Source organism: Aphis gossypii, chromosome 2 (genome assembly GCF_020184175.1).
Source record: "Aphis gossypii isolate Hap1 chromosome 2, ASM2018417v2, whole genome shotgun sequence".
Classification (NCBI taxonomy): domain Eukaryota; kingdom Metazoa; phylum Arthropoda; class Insecta; order Hemiptera; family Aphididae; genus Aphis; species Aphis gossypii.
The window spans coordinates 72,002,611-72,019,055 of NC_065531.1; the positions used below are offsets into that span (position 1 = coordinate 72,002,611).

A 16,445-nucleotide genomic window follows, 5' to 3' on the forward strand; every position below is an offset into this window, starting at 1 on the left:
TTATCCTTAATATAAAAATTAATTGTTATACAAGTGCTTAACATAATAAAATAAATACATAAGTAGGTAATGAAAATATTTTCTGTTTTAAAAATTCTAGTTGACATTAAAATATTAATAATTAAAATTACTCTACGACAATCATTAAATAAAATAAATAATATTAGGTATATATTAAAAATAAAAAGTTTCCATTTATTTGAAAATAATATTCAAATAAATTTCTATTGATTGATTATGATCGGGCATGAGTGCATGATTTAAACTACTGTAACTTCTACAATTTATGCACAGCTTGTAAATTATAGGCACTTCATTTATATTTTAAAAAATGATAGTAATAGGTAACTTTAAAAGTATAATAATAGTACCTATGTTTTTATAAATGTATGCATGCCAATGTAAATCCCACCACCGATATATAATAGTTAGTTAAACCTCTCCAATACCCAAAACCCACCTTATCAAAACGACGTCTAGAACATCCTTTTTTGGAGGGGCAAATTCATTATTTTGGCGTCCAGTGGTCGTCATGAGAACGGAGATTGGGTGCCGGCTAACGATCTAAGGCGATGGGTTTGAGGAGGAAGGATCTCGCGGCTATTTGTAGGGCGCCGAATGGATTGTGTTGCGAATTCAGTCGTCGCGGCGCTGACGAACAAGCGATATTATTCTATCCGACAGTGACCTCAACGGTCGTGTATTAATACGTTCATAATTTCGCGGGTAAGTGAAAAAACTTTGATATTTTTTAACTTAGATTATACCTACTTAACATTAATAACATTATGTTTTATATGAATGCAATACATTATATAAAATATTATCGATACGTTTAAAAATAATAATAATAATAAATTATTCAAGAAATATAATATTTTAAATTTTCATTACGAATTAGGTGAAACAAAACATATAAACAATTTTAAATAATTAAAAATTTTAATCAAGTTTATTAGGCAGTTTATGAATTATTTATTACGCATGTGTTATTTTGGGAGAATATTTGTGGCTTAATTTATTTAAATTTCAAATAAGTTTCAAAAATGAGCCATAAGTAATTAAATCGTGCTTTTACAATACACCTCTAATTAAAAATCTGAAATTTTTTTTTTTTAATTATTTGATGTTCAATTTAATTTAGTCTAGACAATAATTCTAAAAATAAAAGAATGTAACAAATAATTTATTTGGACAAGTAATTTTCTTATTAATTAATATCATTATCTGAAATTGAAGTTGTGCTTTCAGTAAGATTATGATTATTATTCAAGCTATTTTAAATGCCTAACCTGACTGTATTTAACCAATCATAATAATATACTCTTAAAATAAAATATACAAAGTTAAGAATGTAATAAAAATTACTTTAAAAATAGGTAACTGTTGATTACAAAAAAATCTATCTATGATTTGCTAAAGTTTACGAGTTTTACTTTTTTAATACGTTAATTTAGTTATGCGTGAATAAATATTAAGAGATTAGAACTGGTTCAGTTTATGTGTCTTGCATGTTTTTTTTTGTTTAATACTTTCATTAAAAAAGTATGCCCCTACACTAAAAATATTTCGAGAAAAATAATTACGTGTAGGTTCTATAACATGATATTTCAAAAAACCGAAAATGTGCCTATTATTGTATAATATTTTTGACTATTTTAATTATTGTTGTATTTGAAAACGATTTTTCATGTACCTCCTTGCAAATAAGTCACGTCCATTAATTGCATTTAAATATTATGGCTTTTATTTGTACAAGTCTACCTGTATTTTATTATACTCCAATGCCAACACAAGGTTTATAGGTTTATTCAACGTTTACCGTTAAATTTCGTTAAAACTGGACAGGTACGATATGGTATGGTTATGCTTTTACGCTATTATTTTCCTGATTATCAAATAATTATAATTTTCTGTTGTTTATTCTGTACATACGCGTTGATTACGAATCTGATAATTTATTTATTACCCATGTGGTATTGTTAAACAATATGTATATTAATTTATTTTAATTTTTAACCATTAAACCGTAAACCACACGAGGTAAAAAAACGTACGTGGTCAAAGAAAAATAATATATGCATTCGAAATGATATACCTACCTGTTAAGAGAATTGAAATCGGTGATGATCTGCATCACGCAACTTAAGAATTTAGTCGTATTTCATTTCAAACGTACCTATATCGATTCGATAATGAGGTGAGGATTATGAAAATAAAATCATAAGTATTTTATCTATGTTTTTATTCGTATCGTTAAATGTTTATTAAATTACGTATAAATGACTATACATTTCGTATAAATATAGAATTAAGCTATAGCATAATATTGAATAAAAGAATATAATAAGTCGACAAAATTTTTTATTTTTTTATTTTTTTATTTTTTTTGCTCTTTACTTTCTTGTTTGAGATTGTCTTTCCTTTTTTAATGCACTAAGTTTAAAGATATTAAATTTAAAAAATAAACAACACTTAAAAACATATTATAGTTATAAAATAAATTATAATAAAAAACAGAATAAGTCAGTAAAATGATTTTAGATTTTCAATCGCTTAAACTATTATTAGAATAATACCTCCAGAAGATTAAGATACCGTAATGTGTCAATTTATATAATAAAAACGTATTTTGTTAATTTAATTAATTTATAATATACAGACGTCTTTGTGTTTACTACTCGAAGGAAAAGAAAACGAATAAAGCTAAAAGCGCGAATAACATAAATCAATAACTTTTTTATGTGACTCGATTACAATCCACTCGATTTAAAAAACGTTCAAGTCGGTAATGCACCGACCATGGTATGGGTAGTGTATACAATATACACGCACGGATATACTCGGTATTTACCGATAATATATTAGGTATACTCACGCATAACCGCATAGGTGATGAATACCGTACTCGTATATAATTTTAATATAAAGTATTCGGTTTAATATAGCTAGGTAGGTAGGTATATACACATAGGTATATAATTAGAATGCGTTAGATGGATAAGCGCTATACGCACGCATCGTGTCCGTCGGATTGCGAAACGTGATCTTCGCGCTGCCGACGTCTATCGTGCGGTCTGCAAGGCCGGACCAGTTATAACCAGTAGCTGTAACAATATTATTATTAGTTATTTCACCGTAATATATAGGTATATTTTTGCCGTCTACGACGCGTAATTTGTTTATTACGGTTCAGTTTTTTTTATTTTGTTTATCGCGTCCGTCCCGACGATCGGAACGATAAAATATCGTTAATTAACACCGAAGCTCGGGTATAATATTATATAAGCTGTAGCGAACGCACTTTTGTATTTATTTTTGTTTTTCGGCATAGCACCAACGTTAGACTCGTATTCAATTTTCGGACTCATTCTCTGACATTTTCGGTTTTTAAGTCATTTTAAGTCTTTTTAGAAGTGAGTTAAAAAAAAAAACTCACTTCTACTTTTTAGTCTATTTTTGTATGATATTTTTATAAAGGTTTTCGTGTGGTGACTCGTGTTTACCGCATATTTTGAGATTTTAAACGAAATTTATAAGTTTTTTACAAAGCACTCAAAGCGCCAAACACGTATAATATATATATATACAATATACGATATTCGATAACTAGGTCTCCTCTCGTCTGTAGACAATGGACGTCCATGGGGCGCCCTAAGACGGCGCATATCATACTATTATATATAGTGCCTACGCGGAGGCGCTTATACGCACCTATCGCATGCTCGGCGTCCGAGCCCCGCGGCCGTTGCGATTTTCGGGAAAACTCGAGGCACCGAACGAATTCGCATCGCGCGTGTGAAATAATCCAATAGTAGATAATATTATATTATATTATTATATTCATCCAGTCCCAGGAAACCGTTAACCGGAACCCGAGGGCCTCGTCGCAATAACGCAGCCGCCTGGTCGCAGTCCGGGGTAGGGGATTGTTGGGTAAGACCTATAATAATATACAGTTGTTCAAACGAGACGTAACATTATAAAAATAATAATAATAATATTACTTATTGCGATCGTCGTCGTACATAAACACCAGCTAATACGTCGTCGTATGCGTGATGCGCGGCAAACGCTATAAATTATAATACGAGTTTTTAGTTTTTACCTTGCGCGTGGCCGACGTTGATCGTTCGCCAATTTCATTGCGGGCACGCGAAACTCGTTTGCAATAATATCGTATCGTGGCCTATATATCGTAATGAATTCATACGTACGAACGGTTAACTGCCTACCGATACGTAGGTACCTTAAACGCGTGTGTGTAGATCGTAAACGCTGAGATGCGTGTTCGGGTCGACTGCAGGATCGTTTTCATTGTGACGCGTTGTTCGGCGATTCTGCGACGCCTTAAACCTCGCATTAAATCATATGTAGGTATATAATTATGATCTATATAATCGTCGCACAAAACAAAAACACTCGTCGTGTATGATTTGTCACGATACCGGCAATGCTATTATTATTTTAGCAGGGCGATGAAGAAGAAAAACGAGTTCATCGACCATTGCGGTTGTATGATGTCGATACTGACGTTCTCGGAAAGTATACCTATATATGACATTCGCACTAGTCATGAAGTGTAATATATTATAATTGTTTTTGTTTCGAAAACGTCCGATTATTTGATTTTTCTCAAATTATTTCAGTATACCAACCTTTAACGCATCGTTTAAGTCGTATTCCATCTTAAGATACATCATTATTCGTCAAGCGCCTAACTTAGGTCAATAAAAATATGTATAATACATTTATTAGGTATGCAGGAGATATGTCAATATGACGTGTTGTCAATAAGGAAACATAAGTAAAAATAGTACATTTTTATAGTCTTGAATAATTTTTTTTGTAATCAACTGTATTGAGTAAGCACCTTTAATTGCAAATGAACATAGTGTATTCTCGAATTTTTATTTGTTCGAAAAAATTACTTTGTTGTATGGAATTAATTGTTAATACGTAATTAAGTCGAATGGTACTTTAATTTGTAGTTTTATTTGAAAAGATTGTAATCGTTACATAATATAAATATGATAATAGTATATTATCATTATTTTTATTAGTTATTTACATAACGAGTAATAATAAGTGTAGGTATACAAAGACAGAGGTGATAAATACTGCACAGTATACGTACCTACTTAGAATACTATTAAATTAGCGATTTGAAGGACTATAGAGTTCAACGCACATAAAACCAAACATTAAGTAAATATTAATACTTAAACATGACTTAAATATTGCTTTCAACATTACTTGTTTCCAATGAACAAACCGTTTTGCTCCGATGATCTTTTTTTCGTATTTTACGGCCAAAGAAAAAGCTACATTGCTACTTGTAGACCTTAATACATTATTGTGTAAATCTATCTATAATATTTTAAATATTGTACTTTGTAAGGCATCATAGAATAACGATAAATATCATACAATTAGACAATTCACGTATTGTAAGCACGGATGTAAACACGAAGGTACGGACAAATTCATCATCGCGTAATGTTAGCCTTGATGAATAACAAAACGATAAAAATTATATACCTATTTTGTTCAATTTATCAATAATAAACCATTGGTGTAATATATGCCTGCTTATTGCTATAACCTATTGGAAAAATATAAAAATCATAGATGAGACCGATAATACATACATTAATATAACATTTACTTTTATAAAAATCATAAACATAACATTTCTGCCTAAACAATAGTTTAATTATAATATTTAACTATAAATGTTTTATTTAGAAAAAAATTACCTATTTATTAAATATTTTAATTATATTTTATAAAGTTCTATAATATTAGTTTAAGACCTATTTATTATTATTTTATTAATTGATAAATGTTGATTGGTTTATAGATAAAAAAAAGTGAGTTTTAATTAATGTTTATGAAAGGATAAATTATTTATTTCGTAATATCCAGTTCACTGTTGCTGTTTTTGTTTGTTTTTTTTTTTTTGATAGTAAAACAGTTCTAGTTTAAAGCGGTCTTACAAATCATAAGTCGTCTATGGAAATAATCATTTTTTTATAATAGGTGGCGTTATATAAACGTCAATAATTAACAAAGTAGCTTAGGAATAAAAAAAAATAAACAAAACCGTCGCTCCGAGTTAATTTTTACGTTTTAAAGATGAGTGAATATGTAGGAATTATACTTGCTAAACAAGCAATGTATAGACGCCATTCAACAAGATATCTGATACGTAGTTGTAAATTCAGAAAACGCACAAACGAGAGGGCTATCGTATATTTTTATTGTTGTTGTTTTAACCCAAATAGAATACTAAAAGAATCTCGTGAAAAAAAAAAGAAAAATTTAGAAAATTAAATCAAAATATTATCGTATAAACAATATAAATATAGGAATGATATGACTTCCAAATAAATTTAAAAAAATATACGACTTTAAACGAAACACACGAGTGTTCAATATAATAAAGATATTTAAATCGGTAGATTTTATAGAACTCAAAAAACCGGTTTACGGTTTACAAAATCATCAACTGTCGGTAAAAAAACTGTCACCGAATTCGGTATAAATATAATAATATAAAATTAATTTAAAAACTCAAAATATAATCAATTAGGCGCTCGTTATTAATCCGTTCGAGTGAATAAATATATATGATATTTAACGCCGGCCAATACGGAAAGCGACGATTTTTCCAAAAAAAAAATTTACTAGCCGCACGGAAATAACGATTTAGGCACCTACAGTACAGTACGACCATCACACGTTGCGCGTAATTATTATGCGCGAATCGCCTGTACGCGCTCATCGGCAGTGAAGTGGCGTTCGACCGCGGCTGTCCATCCCAATGTCAATGTCACGACGTTAGACTGGAGAGAGTGTTATACGCCGTCGTCTCCGGCCCGTTGTTATGCCGAATTAGCTGGACAACAACATTACAATATCGTTGTGCCATCGTGATAATAACGTACGTAATTATGCCCGATTCACGGTTCGTTTGTTCGACGACAATCGGTCTAATATCGTTGTAAATACGCATATTGTTCGGGCTTCGGGCCATCTGTCAACGATTAATCATTAATCGACTACATTTTGGATAGTATTATAGTGGTGTGGGTGTTTGCAGTGAGTGCAGGATTTATTCCACGATCTGTGGTATAAATTGGTGTATACTCCTGGATATAATCAAATTATAACAATCGGTTTTAAATCCTTTTATTTAAATATTATGATTATGCGGACATTTCATACTTTAAACGTTATACGCGTATTATTTATACCATACATCGCAGTAGCGTCATCGCGACAGTACACGACGAAGCACTTGCACCTCCTGATAGTTAGTATATATTATAATATACGCTTTTGAATCGGCTGAAGCTTAAATTAAATCCTATTAAAATAATATACAACGATGTTTAATTTAATTTGTTTTATCGATAAAATATAACAACCGATTAAATAATAAAATAGAGTTGAACTTTTCAATTATATAGATTTGTCATTGTCATAGATTATAATTTGAACTAAATTTCAATTAAATAACTTAATAACTTTTTCTTAAATATTAAGTATTTTTATATGTATAGGTTCCTGTATTAATATATTATAGTGTTAAAATGTACATATTATCTTGAGGATAATTTTGATTTTTATATACAATCAATTATGATAAGACAATTAACACCAGCTAAACGATTAGCTTTGAATATGACTTGTTTTTTATTATTATTGGACCAATTAAAGTTGTGTTCATCTCCAAATTTTGCACCACCATGTTTGATGGAAAATTTACTTTAATTTCTATTTAAGTTATTAAAATGAAATTGGTACCAACATTTTATAAGAAATAATAAAAACTATAAACTCCTGTGTTAACATATTATAATCGTTAAACAATCCGAAATAATACAATTGACTGATGTTAAAATCAGATATCTCTATCTATTCCTGGAAAAGTTTAACTGATAACATTATCTTCATTGCAAATGTATATAATCTATTACTTCCTATATTTGTGTTGTGTACTAAATATATAGAAAAAAGTAATTTGTATGTATTTAAAAGTTGACGTGAAGACGCACTAGACCTTGATCGTGCAGTATCCAATCCTTGAACCTTGATCATCATTTTTACTATTCGCTACAATGTCATCACGTCATCATCACACCATTCAGTTTTCATATGAATCCAATTGAAGCTCATGACATCATCATTAGGTACCTACATGGTTACACGCCGTCACAAGCTATATTGACACACAAAAATAATACACAAGCACCCGTGGTACACGCATACATCCTGTACGTGTTTAAGACATTTAAGTACCTTAAACGTGACTTAGATTAAAAAATATAAAGTTGGCCAGACTATTTAAGATTAATGAAATATTTAAATGTCCAAGTGCAATTATATATAGTAGTAATTTTATGAATTAAAATCGCATTCAATAGAATTTAAAAGAGACATGACAACATTAAATTAAAATTATCAAAAGTGTAAGTAATAATGAAAATCATAATTCGCATTGGTTGTATGATTTTATTTTACGAATAACCTATATTTCAATAATTCACTTTTTAATTAACACAAATTAGAATATCAATCAAAAAATATAGTTAGGTATCTACCTACTTACTTTATTGGTTTACACATACAATTGCGTTGACTTCTTTTACTCAGTTACTTACTCAAACATACAAATGATGAACCATATATTCGTATGTTGATAGGTATTATAAAATATATCCCGAATATAATTTTAAATCAAAATGTTGAAAATAATTTTTAATATAAAAATTACGTTTTTTTTAAAAAAAAATACATAATTTAAATTTAAATTTCAACATTTAGATACAGTTTAACCAGTTATACATATACGATTAGTTAAAATTATATTTTGAAACCTTGCACTTAAAAGAAATGTATTACCAATATTGTTTACTGCTGTAAACAACGTGATTTTGTGACTCATATAGAACCCGATGGCGCTACATCAGATTTGCATAGTCATTTCGGTCAACGGCCAACCATGACCTCCTCTCTTCGACCTCATAAAACACGATCTGGTCGTACGAAATATAAAACCCACCTCCCCCAGCTTTACTTTCTCGTCTACTTCCGTGTTAATTTCTTGTACTCGTACACGCATTTCTCGGATAAACAAATTTATATTCATCTAGTATGCCTTCTCTAATGTATTTGACAATAACAAGACATTCATAAATATATATAAATGTCTATTGTATAGTGCGCTACATAATGCATAGACGCATAAAAATGTATGGGTGTACGTAAAGCTATTAATTACGTTAATATTGTATTGATATCGTATGATTCGTCTAAAGTTGTAATCAGGTAAATTAAAAAATAATACGATTTTTCAGATTAGATTTTAAATTACAAAGTTAATAAATCTCTATAAAATGATAGGAAACGTGTATAAATATAGATAATTTTAAAATATTCGTTTGGAATTTATTCAAATAAAATTATGTAATACAGTTTATTTTTAGTAGGTATACAGTTTAACTTACGCATGTGCGTTATCTGTAATAGTTTAGTCACGCTCATTATAAAATCCTATAAAATAAATATTTGTAGAAGATTCGTGTGTAATCAATATTAAATATCTGTCAAACATGAAATGAAGTACCTATTTTATATTCACACGATCACGATTCACGTTTGATTAAGTAATATTAATGTACGTATTATCGTTTAACCTGATAACTGTATTTATCCTACTAATTCCAGTAATTTAGGTTAATCAATTGATTTAATATGTGTCATGTATTTTACACGTGCGGTATATTTTCAATTGATGCGATTTTATATTCACTTTTATACTTAAAAGATTCGCATATTCTTATAAGTATAACCGGTTTATGATTCCGTTATTTTAAAAGATAATATATTTGCATATAGTATAATATTTTTAACCACATATTATAGACAGTTTTTACTGACATGTAATACTAGACAATATTTTACGGCTGAAATAGTTTTCCGGCCAATGAGTCCTTTAAAAAACTAAACGTATTTATTTTTAATTGTTTTGTTTTCAGGAAGATTTTTGATTATTATAACTTAGTGACAAGTCATATACAATCATGGTGGGTTCGATGAGCCGAATCATCGTCTTAGTGTGCATGATTTACCATTCTTCGTGTGGTATGTTTTAATCTAAGACTCCGAAAAAAAACATGAAATAAATTCCTATTTTGTATTACAGATGTTACTGACAGAGGATCGAGAGGTAGTTCAAGTCCCACACAAGGAACATTTAATTGTAAATCAGAAGGGTTTCATTCAGACCCGTCTGACTGTACATCATTTTACAGATGTGTAAATTTTGGAGCTGGAACATACTATACCAAGTTTAAATTCCAATGTTCTCCTGGAACTGTTTTTGATCCAGAAAACTCTGTATGCGTACATCCTTCTTTTTCTAACAGAGAAGAATGCAAAAATGTACAATTTAGTAATCCTGAGCCTGAACCTAGCCCAGAAGAATCTAATTCATGGAATTCACAACCTAATGGCGGCTCAAATCAACCAAACTCTAATAAACCAAATAACTCAGGTTATGGTTCAACCGCCCCTGAATATTTAAGTCAGCCATCTTCAAACTATGACTATGGGCGCCCACAGTCTGGTTATAAGCCAACACAAACTGAATACGTACAACCTCAATCACCACCAATATACCAACCTCCCCCATACATACCACCACAACCAAACTCTCCATCTAGTAATTATAAACCTCAACAGCCAGGATACGTAGAATCTAATCAACCAAGTTATAATCAACCACAGCCTCAACCAAGTTATAATAATCCACAACCTCAATCTGGTTACATTCCAACTTCATCACAACCGGCACAAAAACCAAATTATAACCAACCTCCACAACCTGGTTACGCACAACCATCAACGCCACCATCACAACAGTTCAATTATAATCAACCACCACAATCTGGTTACATACCGCCTAGTCAACAATCTAGCTATAATCAACCACCACAATCTGGTTACATACCACCTAGTCATCAACCAAGTAATAATCAACCACCGCAATACAATTATGTGCAACCTGTATTATCAACGTCGCAACCAAATTATTATCAACCATCAAACCCTAATTACAATCAACCACAATCTACTTATGCGCCTCCTGTTCAACCAGAAGATGGCTACAATCAGCAATCATCATCAGAAAGTCCTGAAAATGAAGTAGATAATGAATCACCTAATCAACCAGAAGAAACTAGTTCTACTGGACCAAATTGTGTGTCAGAAGGATTCCATCCATACGATGAAGGTTGTAGCAAAAAATTTATAAGATGTGTGGACAAAGGTGATGGGACTTTTACCAAATATGAATTTGACTGTGGTGAAGGAACCTTATGGGATAATAGCCAACAAACATGCAACCATGCTCATCTAGTAAATTGTGGAACCACAGAAGCAGCTACACCTTCCACAATTCAATCAGATTCTACCGTAGCACAACAAATAACTACAGCCAACCAATGGTCAAGTTCAATGACTTCTAGTTCATCTATGATGTCAAGCTCAAGTTCAAGTTCTAGTAGTTCTTCAAGTAGTCAATTTTCAACTTCAGCTATCATTGCTGGTCAAACAAATGGAGGACAACAATCTACATCTCAAGGTGCTTCTTCAACAACAGTCGCTATGAATCAAGGTTCAAACCAAGCTGAAAGTGCTAGCACAAATCAACAATCTGCTACTTCTGGGTCTAGTCAAGCCGTAACATCTGGATTTAACCAGCAAACAACTAGTGCCGCAGCCAACCAACAAACAACTAGTGCCGCTGCCAATCAACAAACAACCAGTGCCGGAGCTAGCCAACAAACAACTAGTGCCGCAGCCAACCAACAAACAACTAGTGCCGCTGCCAACCAACAAACAACTAGTGCTGGGGCTAACCAACAAACAACTAGCGCGGGAGTCAACCAACAAACAACTAGCGCTGGAGCTAACCAACAGACAACTAGTGCCGCATCCAACCAACAAACAACTAGTGCCGGAGCAAACCAACAAACAACTGGTTTTGGATCTAATCAACAGACAACTAGCGTTGGATCAAATCAACAAACAACTGGTGCAGGATCTAATCAACAGACAACTGGTGCAGGATCTAATCAACAAATAAATAATTCTGGAAATAAACCAACTTCGCCAATGTCATCAACATTAAAACCAACAACGCCAATTTATACAACAAAAAAACCAACGGTATCGACAACTCCGAAACCAACTACTCCGCAACCAACAACTTCAAAACCAACCACTTCAAAACCAATCACAAATAAGCCGACCACATCTAAACCAACCACTCAAAAACCAATAATTTCAAGTACCACGCAAAAAGTTACAACAACGACTCAGTCAACATCTACTTTACCAACAACTACAACACAAAGAGCCACTACGACTACCACTAAAAAACCAACGCAATACACTTCAACTTCTAAACCAACCACTCAATCAACTACTAAACCATCTGTTACGACAACCATTAAACCCACAAACAAACCTGTATATCAATCATCAACAACTATTAAACCAGTAAGTCAGCAATCTACGAAAACACCACCAACCACATCATCATCTACAAATCATCAAACGCAACAACCTTCAACAACAGACACTTGTACTGCAGAAGGATTTTTCCCAGATTCTAAAGATTGTAACAAGTTTTATAGATGTGTTGGTAATGGAAAAGGATTTACTAAATATAACTTTAACTGCGGTCCAGGGACTGTTTGGGATCATGTTAATAATGTATGTAATCATCCATGGGCAGTGGATAGGGATTGTTCTAAATCAAGTTCATCGTCTACAACTGGATCAACAGAATCAATTACATCTAATAGTTCTGAAAATCCAATATCAAGTCAACCTAATAATCCAGAAACATCCACAAAATTGCCTACAACTTCTTACCCTCAGTCATCAACAAGTAGTCAAACTACCCAAACCCAGACTTCGACAACTACTTCTAGTCAACAAACATCTTCAGTCACAAGTCAAACAGTTGTATCGACCAATAATTCAACTGCTCCTTGTAATACTTCACCAAAACCACCTAGTAAAATAGTGTGTAATGGAAGTGGATTTTTCCCTCATCCCGATGATTGTAAAAAGTTCTATAGATGTGTCGACTGGGACGGTGATAAAGGTGAACGATTTTCTGTGTACCACTTTGACTGCCCCGAAGGAACTATTTTTGATCCTAGCTTAAACGTTTGTAATCACGAAGCTTCTGTATACCCTCCCAGAGATTGTTCTGGATCAAGCTCCCCTCAAATTAGTAGTACTAGTACTCCAACAACTGAAACATCTACTACCACTCAAGCAAGTACTATAGTAACAACTGAAGGTCAAACTGATACAACAGGACCTTCTGAAACTAATGAACCAGAATTAAAACCAACTTCAAGTTTACCAGAAACAGAATCTACTACATCTAGTCAACCAGAAACTAATCCACCAACAACTAATCCTACAGGAACTGATCCTGTAACGTCTAGTGTAACTGAGACTACAACGAGTCAAATAGAAACTAACCCTCCTACAACTAGTCCAACGGAAACAAATCCACCTACGACTAGTCCAACGGAAACAAATCCACCAACAACTAATCCATCGGAAACAAATCCTCCGACGACAAGTCCTTCAGAAACAAATCCACCAACGACAAATCCATCAGAAACAAATCCACCTACTACAAGTCCATCAGAAACTAATCCTCCAACAACTAATCCATCGGAAACAAATTCACCTACAACAAGTCAAACAGAAACAACAGATTCTGAAACAAATCAACCGACAACAGAAACATTACCTGCCACAACAACTTCACCAGAAACTTCGAACTCCACTGACAAATGTCCCACTTTAGAGCCGGATCAAGTTGCATTAGTGTGCCCAACAGGCTTTAGAAGGCATCCAAAAAATTGTAACTTATTTTATCAGTGTACAATAGCAGATAATAATGACATAAAGGTATTGGTTCTCGCGTGTTCAAATGGTACTTACTATGACCAAAAGAGAATACAATGTTTACCACCAGATGAAGCTGAATCATGTCCATTAAACGATGAAGGCCGGTCAGAACCACTTGAAGAGATACTACCAACTGTAAGTTATTACAATTAAGTTTCCAAATAAACTTACATATAAAACTGGTTTATGTTTATGCTACTTAGGTCCAGATTCAACCTTATCGGCAATTATGTCCATCAGAAGGAATGTTTGGTTCTCCAAATGATTGTCAAACATTTGTAAAATGTAATAGAAACGCTCGAGGAATTCTCAATGGTAAAATTTTAAATATAAATTTTATTAGTAATTTTGAATAATGCTTCTAAAACTCGTACTTTTTTTAGGTCAAATGTTTCAATGCCCCGAAGGTCAGAGCTTTTGGGATACATCTAAAAAATGTGAGAAAAATAGAAAAATTCCCATGTGTAATAAACTCGGCCCTAAGCTAAATTGGCAAACGAGTCTAGCCCCTGTTCTTGCTAATTAATGAAATTTAATTTTATAAACAAAAATTTCAAATAATAATGTATAATTAGCTCAATCTAAATGTATATTAGTTTAAGCTTATGATAATAATTAATATGTAATTAAGTATTTAACCTTAATTTAGATTAGGTACAATTTGTCTTAATTTTGAAAAATGTTTCAAAGATTTGCCTAGGCAACAAAAATACAAAATATAAAATTGATTCACTACGTTTAGTTTGTGAAAATATAAACAAAAAATCAAAATAGATAAGTAATGGTGCCTAGCAAATAATAGATATTAGGTCACTATTAATCTATGATTAGTGGTTATTGATTATAATACAGTATTTTTGTTATGCACCATAATACTTATCTATGCATTTGATTTCAAAAATAATGTGCCATACTAGACAAGTATTTTTGCTTAAGAGTTGCATAAATGTTTGAAACATTTTTTAAATACTACAAATAATTACATGTAAGTTATATTTTTATATTTTTAATACAATATTGTGATGATTTTATTGTTCATTTTTTTTTTTTTTATCTTATTTATAAATTTTGTACATACATTTTTATGAAAAATTAAAAATATATTAATAATTTAATTTTTGCAATCTTTTTTAGTTTCAATTTTGTTCAATAATAAAATTAATTTTATTGTAATACGTATGAAGTTTGGTAGTAGGTACTCTATTAAATACAATATAAAAATAATAACATTGATATAAGTTTGATATTTTCAAGCTATAAAATATTAAACTATATATTAACATTTGATGTCTTTAAAGTAGGTTAGAATTTGTTTTTTAACTAATTTAACTGTTATTAAACTTCACTAGTAAGTGGTACTAACATACATAATAATTGAAAATATTTAGGTACTATCTATATTCTATATAGATAGTAAATAAGTTAGGTACATTATAACTTGAAACTCGAGAGTCTAGATCACTAAATCAGATTAACTAGTATAATAATTTCACAATTTTATTTTAACACTGTAGGTATATTATCATCATACCGTACGATACTGTACTATTTTTATTAATAAGAAAAAGATAGTTGTCATAAATTTCAGATGACATATTAAGTGATATCTACAAATTAAAAAATATATTTAATAATTTTAATTTATTTTAAGCATGGTTTATTAATTTTTAAGATTCTGAGTCAGGAGAAGAATGTTTGGATTTTATAATGGTGGATGTTTTTTTTTTAAGTAAAAACGTTTAGAAATTTAATATACCTAATAGGTTCCTCATGACTTTGTGAGTTTTACATAGGCATACTAGTAAAAAATATCTAAAATACATAATCAAATAATTTTTTACCTATATGTTAAACTTTAAAGTTAAAATTTTGACAAAATTGGATAGGTAGGTATTTAAGTGTATTTAAGTGTCATCAATCTTACTGTTAATGATAAAAATTAATTTAAAAAATATTATAGTTAAGACGGGATAGGACTGTAAACTCGATGTATTTAAAGCTTAAACATAGGTAGGTAGGTGAGTACTAAGTAGGTATAGTGTCTTTAGTAGTATAGTACCTACTATATACTATTTAGTATTTAGTACTTTTTAGTTTTTAGTACCTACCAACTATAAATAGTATCCTCATACAATCATACTGTTATTTATACTATTTAGTACTATTTTTTTTTTACCACTTTTGAAAGTACCTTACTACCTTACAAATTCAGAACCCAGGAGGGAGGACTGGGAGGTCAGTTGACCAATAGTTTTTTTCTCAGTAAAATGTGATCTCCTCAAAATGACAAACTACATAACCATGTACAATAGGTACAAAAAATTAAATAATAATTTATAAAATGTACACAGGCTCAAGAATATTTATATAAAAATATAACTATAAGTTTATTATGATGTATAGATGTATACAATGACGTGAAGTGGGTATTG

At 31.0% G+C, this 16,445-nt stretch overlaps 1 protein-coding gene across 1 annotated transcript; it reads left to right on the top strand.

Annotated features, from left to right (window-relative positions):
* Positions 1-560: 560 nt before the first annotated feature.
* LOC114125870 (mucin-2-like) lies at positions 561-15,139 on the top strand. The gene is made up of 5 exons (XM_027989662.2): positions 561-726; positions 10,047-10,152; positions 10,214-14,148; positions 14,217-14,328; positions 14,397-15,139. Exons 2-5 carry the CDS (start codon positions 10,092-10,094, stop codon positions 14,537-14,539), a joined length of 4,251 nt encoding a protein of 1,416 aa, XP_027845463.2. The 5' UTR covers positions 561-726; positions 10,047-10,091; the 3' UTR covers positions 14,540-15,139.
* The last annotated feature ends 1,306 nt before the right edge of the window (positions 15,140-16,445 follow it).